The sequence below is a fragment of the Hyla sarda genome, chromosome 6 (genome assembly GCF_029499605.1).
Source record: "Hyla sarda isolate aHylSar1 chromosome 6, aHylSar1.hap1, whole genome shotgun sequence".
NCBI lineage: Eukaryota > Metazoa > Chordata > Amphibia > Anura > Hylidae > Hyla > Hyla sarda.
Window position 1 is genome coordinate 93,391,424 of NC_079194.1, and position 13,726 is coordinate 93,405,149.

The 13,726-nt window shown below is 41.9% G+C and overlaps 1 protein-coding gene across 11 annotated transcripts in view; it reads right to left on the minus strand.

The window, feature by feature from the left end:
* CFAP20DC (CFAP20 domain containing) overlaps nt 1-13,726 on the minus strand; it is a 512,401-nt gene that overhangs the window by 248,481 nt on the left and 250,194 nt on the right. For all 11 annotated transcript variants that reach the window (XR_008844939.1, XM_056524504.1, XM_056524505.1 and 8 more), the window contains 2 exons: nt 10,839-10,975; nt 4,885-5,065 (listed from right to left, as the gene is read on the minus strand). Coding sequence is in view for 10 of the 11 variants with exons in the window: in XM_056524504.1 (XP_056380479.1) it covers nt 4,885-5,065; nt 10,839-10,975 (318 nt within the window). In the remaining variant the exon portion in view is untranslated. The remainder of the gene's footprint in view (nt 1-4,884; nt 5,066-10,838; nt 10,976-13,726) is intronic.

The window sequence follows — 13,726 nt, forward strand, 5'->3', positions numbered from 1 at the left end:
CACAGTGATTCTTAGGTCTACAATTCGTGCATATTTTTTTCTTATTGCATTGTTATAGTGGTCAAAGCGCAATCTTTTTGACCTGAAACTCCAAATGCGCTGTATAGATACAGTTTGTTACTGCATAACTTCCAAACAGCTGGAGATATTTCGATAATACTCAGTCACGTTACTCATATGTCCACTAAAAATATAGGATAGTTAATTTAACCCAAAACCTACCCTCATTTGCAAGGGTCAGGGTTTTTTAGTCCAATGCAAATCCAATGCAAATCCAGCATAACTTTCGGCTGGAGATATTTCGATAATATTTGGTCACATGTTACTGATATGTCAAATAAAAATATATAATAGTTAAATTAACTCTAACCCCCATATGTGAAGGATGGGGTTTTTGTTTCAAGCAAGTATATACTTCTGGTACCATACTCCACAAGCTCTGCTCTGCATCTCCTGGTGAATGCATCAGTTCGGCTGGCCAACCACACCCTCCACTCATTCTATGCTCCATCTTGCAAATACAGACCCTTTAAGCCACACCCCTTTTATTTTCCGATTACAATATCTTCCTCACAACTCAGCCCCACCTGAGGATGGGATATGAGGATTAGAAATGAGGATTAGTTATGAGGACAGGATATGGGGACGGGATATGAGGTCAGGATATTAGGTCGGCATATGATGTCAGATGTGGGGACAGGATATAAGGCCGTGATATGAGGTCAGGATATGGCAACAAGATATGGGGATGGGATATGGGAAGGAGATATAGGGACAGGATATCAGGTAGGGATATGAGGACGGGATATGAGGTCAGGGTACGAGGTTGGGATATTAGGATGGGATATGAGGTCAGGATATGAGGACAACATATGAGGAAAGGGATATGAGGAGAGGATTTGGGGTCAAGATATGAGGAGGGTAAATGGGGTCAGGATTTGAGGATGGGATGTAAGGACAAAAGCTTCCTCCTTTGTTGCTTTTCCTCCCCCAAAAGGATTAGGTAGGAAAAACTGGGCAGCGCCGGGTACTCAGCTAGTTTGGAGAATAAGAAAAATTGAGTTCTGAGCACTATAAAGAAATAAAACCATATCACAGAGCTGACCTGGCAATCATCAGAGTGTATTATATAAAATTATTGAAACCATATATATACCAAAGAAGTTTCAGAAGGAATATCAAAATAAATCTTACCTTTTTTACCACCTCTAAGAACACTACATGATTCAAAAAAGCTAAGAAATCAATACCATATAGATAGTCTTAAGGATTTGATAGAGTGACATTCACTCTCCTGTCATCTAATAACCCTGCCAGCAGCAGAATAGCTGCCATGGTAAGAATGATTTTACTAAGGAACCTACCTCACTTCACCTAAGATGTCCCTAAAAAGTAGCATTCAACAGCAAATACAATCTATGATAATTCCACCAAAGAAAATAACAATTCCAAGGTAAAACAAACCATTTTTAGGAAAAAACAAAGTGGCAAAATAAATACACATAAACACAAGATAGCAAATAATGAAAAATTACCCATTGTATACTATGTATAAATAAGGCTGAACTCTAAGAGCTGTCCATGTCTCTGTGCATCTCCCTCTGGCAGAATCCATAGTTCATTTTGGGACACAAAGCAGTTCATGCTGTCCAGAAATGAGAATCAAGCCGCATGAAAAACTACATGAGAAATTCCAAAATCACATCATGGCAAAATTAACTCGAAACAATAAACTGTTGGTGCTTGTCTGGAAAAATTATAGTTATAATTGCTTCAAATGAATTCAAAATAGATAGTTTGTTTAGATCCAGGAGGGCACCAGAGAGACTGGCATTGGGTAAATATATATAAACCTCAATGTCTTCCAGTTACACATTAAGGGGCAGGTATACTGCTTCTTGTGCCATAATATACCTATATTTCCTCTATTCAACCATTTTGGATGTTTTTGAGGGTCTTAAAGTAGCTGCGCACAGGCCTTGTGCCTTTCCTATATGCAATTGCAAGATAATCAGGTGATATCGCTCTCAAATCGGGATCAGTAAAGTGAAGAGCTCAATGTTTGGAAATAATCTTACATAGATCTCCGACCTCTCAGTTATATGTATTGAAAAGCTGAACAATACTTTATTGGCTTCTAATGTGTCAGTAGGGCCCTTTGTCCTAACCCAGTAGCATACTGGCATGCTCCAGTAAAGATGATTAAAGAGGTACCACTGGTAAACTTTTTCATATAAATCAACTGGTGCCAGAAAGTTAAACAGATTTGTAAATTACTTCTAATTAAAAATATTAACATTTCCAGTACCTATCAGCTGCTGTATGTTCCAGAGGAAGTTCTTTTCTTTTTGAATTTCTTTTGTTTGACCACAGTGCTCTCTGCTAACACCTCTGTCCATTTTAGGAACTGTCCAGAGTAGGAGCAAATCCCCATAGCAAACCTATCCTGCTCCGGACAGTTCCTAAAATGGACAGAGGTGTCAGCAGAGAGCACTGTGGTCAGACAGAAAGGAAATTAAAAAAGAAAAGAACTTCGGGTGGATCATACAGCAGCTGATAAGTACTGGAAGGGTTAAGATTTTTCAATAGAAGTAATTTACAAACCTGTTTAAAGGGGTAATCCGGCGCTGGGGACCCCCGTGATCTTGCACGCAGCACCCCAGTTAAAATCAGTCCCCGGAGCATGGCCGCTCCGGGTCTGATCACCGGCGACCACGGGGCAGGCGGCGCGTGACGTCACGCCTTCGCCCCCGTGTGATGTCACGCTCCGCCCCTCAATGCAAGCCTATGGGAGGGGGCTTGATAGGGGATAAGATGTCTAAGCGCCGGAGTACCCCTTTAACTTGCTGGCACCAGTTGATTAAAAAAATGTTTTCCAGGGGAGTACCCCTTTAATGGGATAGCATTGCTTAAAAAAGTACTGGAAGAGCCTCATTGACATAGTGGAAGTTATCGCCAATGAAACATTTCTGATGTCAATTCTGACTGACAGCTTTCTGCCTATACTGAGCACAGACAAGAAGCTGTCAATCAAAGGTGGGCTGGAGGGGGAGTAGCAGCTCATAAATATCATAGACTACAGATTATTACATACATGCTCTGTAAAACTCAGTTTACAAACGGTAATTGTAATAAGATGACTACAAATTCAAGTGAGACACCTGAATCAGGCAAGCACAAAAGTTTTGGGGCTACACCACAAACTTACGTTCGAATATGCTCAAATGGGTATTTTGATGTATAATGTGGCATATCCATGATACACCCATAGACTTTAAGAGATTAAATCTACAGTAGAATACTAGTGACTAGAAGTAACTTTGGTCTGTTTGCAGAAAATACTGTATAAGTCCTGTTTGTGGGTCCAAGGTGTGGTCTACTATATATATATCAATGGGGCAGGTTGGGTTAAAAAACATTTTTTTTTTATCTTGTGCTCACCAGCCTGAGGCTTGTACATCAATCATTTGCAAGGAAGGGATGAAGGGTGGTCAAGGAAGGAAGCGAGCCTACTGCAGCTAAGCACTGCCTCTATGACACTTGAGTAATATATAATGATGCCCCCTCTCTCTGTCCTATCTGCCCCTAGAAACATGCCTCCCCTCTGCTTTCCTCCTACATTAGATGTTAAAAGATCAGGGAGCATGTAAGCTGCAGGTCTCTATATATCTAGCTTGCATGCTCCCTGATCTTGAGAAGCAGCAAGTCCTGCCATGGGTGGGCCCCCTCAACCCCCGGGCAGTGCCTGTCTGTCTGACTTGTCAGTCGCCCTGGATGCTACCATGTCCACGCTCCAATTCTTCTGCCTTACTTCTGGCTACACACTGCTTTAAGACTACATTTCCTGGCAGTCCTCCAGAAACCAGACAGAGTATGATATAAAAACATCAGCAAAATAGCATACAAATGCACCAAGTCCATTTAAGTAGTGGTTTGATCACAACTTGTATTCTCAAACACATTGAATATAATCCAGAGTAAGCATAAGGTAAATATGCAATGGCTCTACCTATGCTCACCCTACTAGGATGTGCCATGCTCTTTAATGCACTGGATTTGGGTTTTACCCTGGCTGTTGGCATGTAACTGGGGCACTCACCCTAAAAAGGGTGATCCCCATGCCTCTGGTCAATATTCACTTGCCTAAGATGCCCCTATAATGTAAAGTGGCAAGAGATTAAGGCGTTACAAATAATGGACAAAATTGTTCATAGTAAATACCGTAATGTGCGTGACAAAAATTGACAAAGCATCTCTAACACGACGTTTCACACTTCCATGAGGGAAACTCAGTAGTGATGTGTCAGTGCCAACGTGTTGGGGTTGTTTAAGAATTTACCCTAAGTTATGTTTTATTCAAGTACATCCATACCCCAGTTTTTCTTGGTGCTTTATATCGCAATCTACTAGTATGACTTGCTATGCTGGTCTGACCCAGCCCTAATTGTCTGTATCCAGAATATATTCCAATGATAGATAATCAGGAAGACCAACCAGGGAAAGAGACCAAGACCTGCACATAAAACTACAACTACATAAATGCTACAACTTCCTGGGAAATATGAAATGAATCTATAGCAGATTGTACATGCTTGTATCACAGTGAGTGATCTGAAATACATACATGGAGTAGGGTTTGTAACTTGTTTGTTGCCTTAGGCTCCTTATAAATTTTATCTGTCACTGATCATACTTTTAGCCAGGGGATAGTACACAGATGTCACATGAAGTCACTGACAACCTACATATGGTAGATGTATAGTGCCGAGAAGGAAGATTGTGAAAAATGATGATCAGTGCTTGTATAACAAATAAGATATTGTGCTACAGAAGATGTACAGCAGTTATAGTCCATTGACATATAGTATCTTATTAGCGAGTTACCTCTGGGTCGTGGCTCCTTCTTTTTTGTTTGCTGTATGTTTTCTTTATTCCTCTGGTCTGAAGGATGATAAAGTGTGGGGGACATGATCCTTGTGTCTGTCGTATGCCCCAAACTACTGGCTCCTTTCTCCTGTGTCAGCAGTTGCAAGGACCTTTCATGTCTACTCGTAGACCTTGTTGACTGGATGAAATACAAACAAAAAAATATAGTGAAAATAAAACAACACCAAATCACATAAACACCCATAGTCATAAAATAATTTCACCACACTTAAAGTGCACAGTACCTCTTAAAGGGGTACTCCGCCCCTAGACATCTTATCCCCTATCCAAAGAATAGGGGATAGGATGTCAGATCGCGGGGGTCCCACTGCTGTGACGTCACGACTCCGCCCTTGTGTGACATCACACCCCTTCCCTCAATGCAAGTCTATGGGAGGGGGCGTGGCAGCTGTCACGCCCCCTCCCATAGACTTGCATTGAGGGGCGGAGCATGACGTCACACGGGGGCAGAGTCGTGACATCACGCTCTTCCGCTCGCGTGGTCGGGATCCGAAGCCTCCAGCGTTGCCGGAAGCCATTGAGGTGGGTGCTGCAGCCGAGATCCCGGGGGTCCCCAGCTGCGGGACCCCCGCGATCTGACATCTTATCCCCTATCCTTTGGATAGGGGATAAGATATCTAGGGGCAGAGTACCCCTTTAACTATGTCTGTTTAAGGCATCCTTCAGGAGGCAAATAATTGCATTTTAATGCAGTTATAGAATAAAACAACTACTACTATTACAACTAAAGATAATGATAATAATAATTACTCAGGTGTAAGAATGAACATCTGCAGCACACAATTGTTTCGCTTACAAAAGCATCTTCACAGGCTGTGAAGAAGCTTTTGCAAGCAAAACAATTGTTGCCTGTGCTCTGCATAAGCTGACGATAAAGTTGTGTTGGATCCATGACGTGTGCTGCAGATGTTCATTCTTACACCTGTATAATTTACCTCTGCTTCTGCGTCTGCTTAAGCACTGCCCGGACCTTCAAAGCGACCACTCGCGTATCTGCTGATCCCACATCTGACGGGGACTAGATGGTAGTGCCAGCTATATCTTTTCTACATATACCCATAATAATAATTATTATTTTATCTGTTATTTATTATATAATATATATATATATATATATATATATAATACAATATAATAAAAATAATCTTTTACCAAGACATACCTTTTATATACACTATGGGGGAGATTTATCAAAACCTGTGCAGAGGAAAAGTTGACCAGTTGCCCATAGCAACCACCCAGATTACTTTTTAAAGTACTTTTAAATATAAAAGAAGCAATCTGATTGGTTTCTATGGGTAACTGGTCAACTTGTCATCTGCACAGTTCTGATAAATCCCCCCCTATATACAGTCATGGCCGCAAATGTGGGCACCCCTGACATTTTTCAAGAAAATGAAGTATTTCTCACAGAAAAGGATTGCAGTAACACATGTTTTGCTATATACATGTTTATTCCCTTTGTGCGTATTGGAACTAAACCAAAAAAGGGAAGAAAAAAAGCTATTTGGACATAATGTCACATCAAACTCCAAAAATGGGCTGGACAAAATTATTGGCACCCTTAACTTAATATTTGGCTGCACACCCTTTGGAAAAAATAACTGAAATCAGTTGCTTCCTATAACCATCAATAAGCTTCTTACACCTCTCAGACTGAATGTTGGACCACTCTTCCTTTGCAAACTGCTCCAGGTCTCTCTTATTGGAAGGGCAACAGCAATTTTAAAGGGGTACTCCACTGGAAAACATCTGGTGTCAGAAAGTTTAACAGATTTGTAAATTAAACTGTATGGGGGTATATAAACGTATTTATATAGAACCAGTCCTCAAGGTACAATTTGAAGAAAGAGGAAAGAAAAAAGAAAAGAAAAAAGAATGTAAGAAATGAGAGTTGGTCCAGAAAAAGTTAATATGTGGTATTTATTGATTGCAACAATTATTTAAAATAAAATATGATATAGGACGACCTATTAAACCTCAGCAGGGCCCTTGCATGGGGTATAGGGGTCCAAAAAAAAAAATTAGAATGGTAAAAATGCAATAAGATAAAACAATTATGTGGAGATAAAATATAATAAAATAAATTATAGTAATGTACTGTATATCGAAAACAGTTATTGGCAGTCTCTGGTATAAATCAAATTCATTCGTTTGAAGCGCTTATTAGAGGGTGCCTGAGATGTTCAGCATTGGAGTGGAAATGTACTGTAATGATGAGCTGGTGATCTGTCTCAGTTCATTCAGAAATTAGCATACAGATTTGCCGTGGTGGTACAGTGTGACAATGTTGGCACAGTTCATGTAACAGTGTGTAGATGTTATCAATCTTCGGTAGATGATACAGTGTTGCCAAAGGGCTGTGCTGCACTGCAGTATCGTACGGCTGTTTGTAATAGAGTTCGGTGCACAGCACCACTCACCGGCTCCTAGGAAGAACAAGACGGGACAGACTGGCACGGCTGGGCAGTCGGCACAGGTGGAAAAAGTGACTGTCCGGCAGTTGGATAGCTGGGTCCTGGGCTGGCACGGCTGGCGTCCAGCCTGTTGGAGTAAATGTCCCAGGACTGTGGTTTGCCGTTGGATGTTCCGGAGCTAGTTTCGGGAGTGGTGATCTGTGGTGGCGTCCTCGTGTCTGAACGGAGCGCTATCTGCGCGCGTAAAGCGGTGGTCACCGCACAGAGGGCATCCAGCAGTTGCGAATGATTAGCGATGTAGTTAGCGATATACAGTGTATTCTCAAATGGCTATACGCGTTTCAAGGCCTCGGGCCTTTTCTTCAGTAGCAATCTCCATTGCTACTGAAGAAAAGGCCCGAGGCCTTGAAACGCGTATAGCCATTTGAGAATACACTGTATATCGCTAACTACATCGCTAATCATTCGCAACTGCTGGATGCCCTCTGTGCGGTGACCACCGCTTTACGCGCGCAGATAGCGCTCCGTTCAGACACGAGGACGCCACCACAGATCACCACTCCCGAAACTAGCTCCGGAACATCCAACGGCAAACCACAGTCCTGGGACATTTACTCCAACAGGCTGGACGCCAGCCATGCCAGCCCAGGACCCAGCTATCCAACTGCCGGACAGTCACTTTTTCCACCTGTGCCGACTGCCCAGCCGTGCCAGTCTGTCCCGTCTTGTTCTTCCTAGGAGCCGGTGAGTGGTGCTGTGCACCGAACTCTATTACAAACAGCCGTACGATACTGCAGTGCAGCACAGCCCTTTGGCAACACTGTATCATCTACCGAAGATTGATAACATCTACACACTGTTACATGAACTGTGCCAACATTGTCACACTGTACCACCACGGCAAATCTGTATGCTAATTTCTGAATGAACTGAGACAGATCACCAGCTCATCATTACAGTACATTTCCACTCCAATGCTGAACATCTCAGGCACCCTCTAATAAGCGCTTCAAACGAATGAATTTGATTTATACCAGAGACTGCCAATAACTGTTTTCGATATACAGTACATTACTATAATTTATTTTATTATATTTTATCTCCACATAATTGTTTTATCTTATTGCATTTTTACCATTCTAATTTTTTTTTTTTGGACCCCTATACCCCATGCAAGGGCCCTGCTGAGGTTTAATAGGTCGTCCTATATCATATTTTATTTTAAATAATTGTTGCAATCAATAAATACCACATATTAACTTTTTCTGGACCAACTCTCATTTCTTACATTCTTTTTTCTTTTCTTTTTTCTTTCCTCTTTCTTCAAATTGTACCTTGAGGACTGGTTCTATATAAATACGTTTATATACCCCCATACAGTTTAATTATAGGCCTTCTTGGGTAAAGGCAACACCTTTAACCTCAGGTACAATCTACTACTAAGTGAGCTACACAAATCTATAGATTTGTAAATTACTTCTATTAAAAAAAAACTTAATCCTTCCAGTACTTATTGGCTGCTGTATACTACAGAGGAAGTTCTTTTCTTTTTGAATTTCCTTTCTGTCTGACCACAGTGCTCTCTGCTGACACCTCTGTCTATTTTAGGAACTGTCCAGAGTTGGAAAAAAATCCCCATAGCAAACCTCTCCTGCTCCGGACAGTTCCTGGAATGGACAGTGGTGTCAGCAGAGAGCACTGTGGTCAGACAGAAAGGAAATTCAAAAAGAAAATAACTTCCTCTGGAGCATTCAGCAGCTGATAAGTACTGGAAGGATTAAGATTTATTAATAGAAGTAATTTACAAATCTGTTTAACTTTCTGACACCAGTTGATTATAAAAGCAAATGTTTTCCAGTGGAGTACCCCTTTAAGATCTCTCCACAGGTGTTCAATGGGATTTAGATCTGGATTCATTGCTGGCCACTTCAGATCTCTCCAGCACTTTGTTGCCATCCATTTCTGGGTGCTTTTTGACGTATGTTTGGGGTCATTGTCCTGCTGGAAGACCCAAGATCTCGGATGCAAACCCAGCTTTCTGACACTGGGCTGTACAGTGTGACCCAAAATCCGTTGGTAATCCTCAGATTTCATGATGCCTTGTACACATTCAAGGCACCCAGTGCCAGAGGCAGCATAACAATCCCAAAACATCATTGAACCGCCACCATATTTCACTGTAGGTACTGTGTTCTTTTCTTTGTAGGCCTCATTCCGTTTTCGGCAAACAGTAGAATGACATTTTCCCAGAAGGATTTTGGCTTTCTCAAGTAAATTTTGGCAAAATGTAGTTTGTGTCAGCAGTCCTCCTGGATCTCCTGCTATAGCGTTTCATTTCATTTAAATGTCAACAGTTAGTTTGCGCTGACACTGATGTTCCCTTAGCCTGCAGGGCTTGAATATCTTTGGAACTTGTTTGGGGCTGCTTATCCACCATCCGGACTATCCTGCGTTGACACATTTCATAAATTTTTCTCTTCCGTCCAGGAAGAGAGGGAGATTAGCTACAGTGCTATGGGTTGCAAACTTCTTGATAATGTTGCGCACTGTGGACAAAGGCAAAGATAGATCTCTGGAGATGGACTTGTAACCTTGAGATTGGTGATATTTTTCCCCAATTTTGGTTCTCAGTTCTCTTCTCCTCTTTCTGTTGTCCATGCTTAGTGTTGAACACACAGGCACACAATGCAAAGATGAAGTGAACTTCTCTCCTTTTTAATCTGCTTTCAGGTGTGATTTTTATATTGCCCACACCTGTTACTTGCCCCAAGTGAGTTTAAAGGAGCATCACATGCTTGAAACAATCTTATTTTTCCACAATATTGAAAGGGTGCCAATAATTTTGTCCAGCCCACTTTTTGGAGTTTGGTGTGACATTATGTCCAATTTGCTTTTTTCCTCCCTTTTTTGGTTTAGTTCCAATACACACAAAGGGAATAAACATGTGTATAGCAAAACATGTGTTACTGCAATCCTTTTCTGTGAGAAATATTTCATTTTCTAGAAACATTTCAGGGGTGCCAACATTTACGGCCATGACTGTATATAATCACACTATACATCACACTATTCTAGCTAGTCCAATAGCACCCAAATAACACTCCTAAAGTCTGTATTCATATTAACAGTATTTAACTCTTAGCTGAATGGTTGGTAGTGATCACCTGACATTCAATGATCCCTATTGGCAGAACATGCTGATTTGCATAAAACATAACATTCCATTCAACCCCTGTTATAAGTTGGTCTATTTAAGGAGATCTACCCATCTTTATTATAGATCACATGATTACACTACATAACCATAAGTACAGGGAAATCTAAAAAAAAAAACACTGTAAACATGTAGGTACAAAAAAAAAAAAGGCTGTCCAGGCATGCTGGGTGTTGTCGTTTTGCAACAGCTAGAGGCACCCTGGTTGTAAAACACTTGAATATATAAATAAAAACTTTTTGCAAACACGTGATTTTTACCTCTCCTGGAGATCTGGCACTGGCTTTTCTCCCTGGGGCTGGAGGAGGTCCCAAAACTTTGGATCCAAAAGCAATGTGAGATTTATCTCCCCTCTTAAAGTCTCGAGAGCTACCTTGTCCTCTGTGTGTGAGCAGATCTGTTAGAATAGAATGTTAGTTTGTTATTCAGTTATAATAAATTAGTTGTTTATTAGTGTTTCAATCAATACCACAGTACGCTTGCACCCGTTGAGTTTGTTTTAGATTTTTGTCACATTTTGGGCATATTTAGACATATTATCCTGGATTTATTACGGTAGTTCAGAAATAACACAACAGTAATAGAGCAAAAAAACAAACAAAATAAACAATCTACAAAGACTTTGTACACAGTGTTAGAACTGAAAATTAAATATATAGTAAATATTTACTTTGTCTTCATAGCGTACCTGTCATTGCAGGTGACTTTTCAGGATAAGCTTCCCTGTGTTAGTACAGGAGCAGCAGCACTATTTCTGGTAACTATGTAACTGTATCTTATTTTTCAGAAAATTTTTGCTCTGCAGGTTTCATCTCTGAATTGCAGTTCTCTCAGAGCTGGTGGGTGGAGCTCCCTCCTTTCTCCTCCATAGGCTTGTATTAATTTATCTTGCAGATACAGGACAAAGCTGAGCTGATTTTCGAAGTGGAATGCAATCTCATAGCAGAGGGGGGGAGAGGGAAGAAGCTTGATAACAGGAAAATAGGTGTTTTTGTCTAATAACATATATTAAAACATTTCTTATATTCCCTTGTACTATTGATTTATACAGTTTCAGATGACAGTGCCAATTTAACCTTTAAATGGGCCCTCTCATTAAAACTAATTTTTGCTATTGCGATCCTTATGGTAAATAAAAATTATTTCTAATGTACTTTAAACAAAAATGATTTGGTTTTAAAAAGCTGTCACTAGGTATCTTCCAACTTGTCCAGAGCACATTTTCCCCCATCTTTTGCACAGACTTTGGGGGTGTGCAGCCTTATCCAATCATATCTTATCTCACATTGAACTTCTCTGTACAGGAAGTCCTCCACTGTATGGCTTCAGATGATGTCACGCATGTTGAATAACGCCCTTCCCAGTCTGTGAATCTGACTGAGACAAAGCAGAAAAGGCAGAGCAATATCAAGATAGGAAACTAACAAACAATAAAAATAAAGGCAGGGTGTGGTTTATCATGATGGGGCAGTAAACTGGGAGGATTGTAAAATTTAGCAAGATCATGAGAGGTACTCTTTAATCTGTTGGGGACCAAGGGCGTACAGGTACGCCCTTGCTCCCTGGTACTTAAGGACCCATGGAAATTTTGGTCCCCGCCTCTTGCCGGCCGGGGACCGGAGTGGGATGCCTGCTGAAATCATTTGGTATCAGGTATCCCATGACAATGCCTGGGGGGGTCCTGTGACCAGATTGGTGATTTGCGGCAATTCCGGGTTGATCGGGTCTCTTGTGACCCAATAGCCCAGAAAATAGGAAAGATTGGAGCTGTCAGAAACAGCTCCAACCATCCTGAAGGATAGGAGCGAGGTGGCAGGGGTGCCACCTCCGCCTATGCCCTGCGATTGGCCAATCAGGACTGACCGGCGAATCGCAGGGGCAGGGGGTAACAGTTGAGATCCCCAGCTCTGCCCGCACCTGGAAGCTGGGACACAGCGGGGGAAGATGGCAGCGGGTACCTTCATCACGCGCGGACCGGTGGCAGGTAATTTCGTCACGTGGGGACCGAGGACCCGGGACTGGCAAGTGGAGCAGGGGAGGACCGACAGGCAAGTGGAGACAGCCGCAGCATCAGAGGCAGCAGCGAAGATAGCTGTAAAGTGATCTTCACTGCTGCTTCTAGGAGTTTCAAAACTACAACTCCCAGCATGCCCAGACAGCCTTTGCCTGTCTGGGCATGCTGGGAGTTGTAGTTTTGCAACATCTGGAGGGCCACAGTTTGGAGACCACTGTGCAGTGGTCTCCAAACTTTGTCCTTCCAGTTGTTGCAAAACTACAACTCTCAGCATGCCCAGACAGTCCAGGCATGCTGGGAGTTGTAGTTCTGTAACGTGTGGCCCTTCAGATGTTGCAGAACTACAACTCCCAGCATGCATGGACAGTCTCAGCATGCTGGGAGTTGTAGTTTTGCAACATCTGGAAGTGCACTCTTTGGAGACCACTATGCAGTGGTGTCCAAACTGTAACGCTCCAGATGTCAATTCAACCAGTGTGCCTCCAGATGTTGCAAAACTACAACTCCCAGCATGCCCAGACAGCTGAAGGGTATGTTGGGAGTTGTAGTTATGCAACAACTGGAGGAGAACAGTTTGGAGCCCACTGTGTAGTGGTCTCCAAACTGTAGCCCTCCAGATGTTGCAAAACTTCAACTCCAAGCATGCCCAGACTGTCCAGGCATGCTGGGAGTTGTAGTTCGTCAAAATCTGAAGGGCCAAATGTTACAGAACTACAACTCCCAGCATGCCTTTGGGAGTTATAGTTTTGCAACATCTGGAGGGCCGCAATTTGGAGACCACTGTGCAGTGGTCTTCAATCTGTGCTCTTCCAGATGTTGAAAAACTACAACTCTAAATTGATCTTCTGCCTCTTCAATTATGTTTGGTGGCTTATAGCAAACCCCTATCAGAATTTTTTTTATTTTTATCTCCATATATTTCTCCCCATAATGACTTCACATTATCGTTTCCCTCCCGTATATCCTCCCACAGTTCGACCTTCAGACTGGATTTTACATAAAGACAAACTCCTCCCCCTTTCTGTTTTGTCCAATCCTTCCTGAATAGACTGTAACCCTGTATGTTGACCGCCCAGTCACAGGTATCGTCCAACCAAGTCTCTGTTATACCCACTATGTTATAATTCTCCTCAG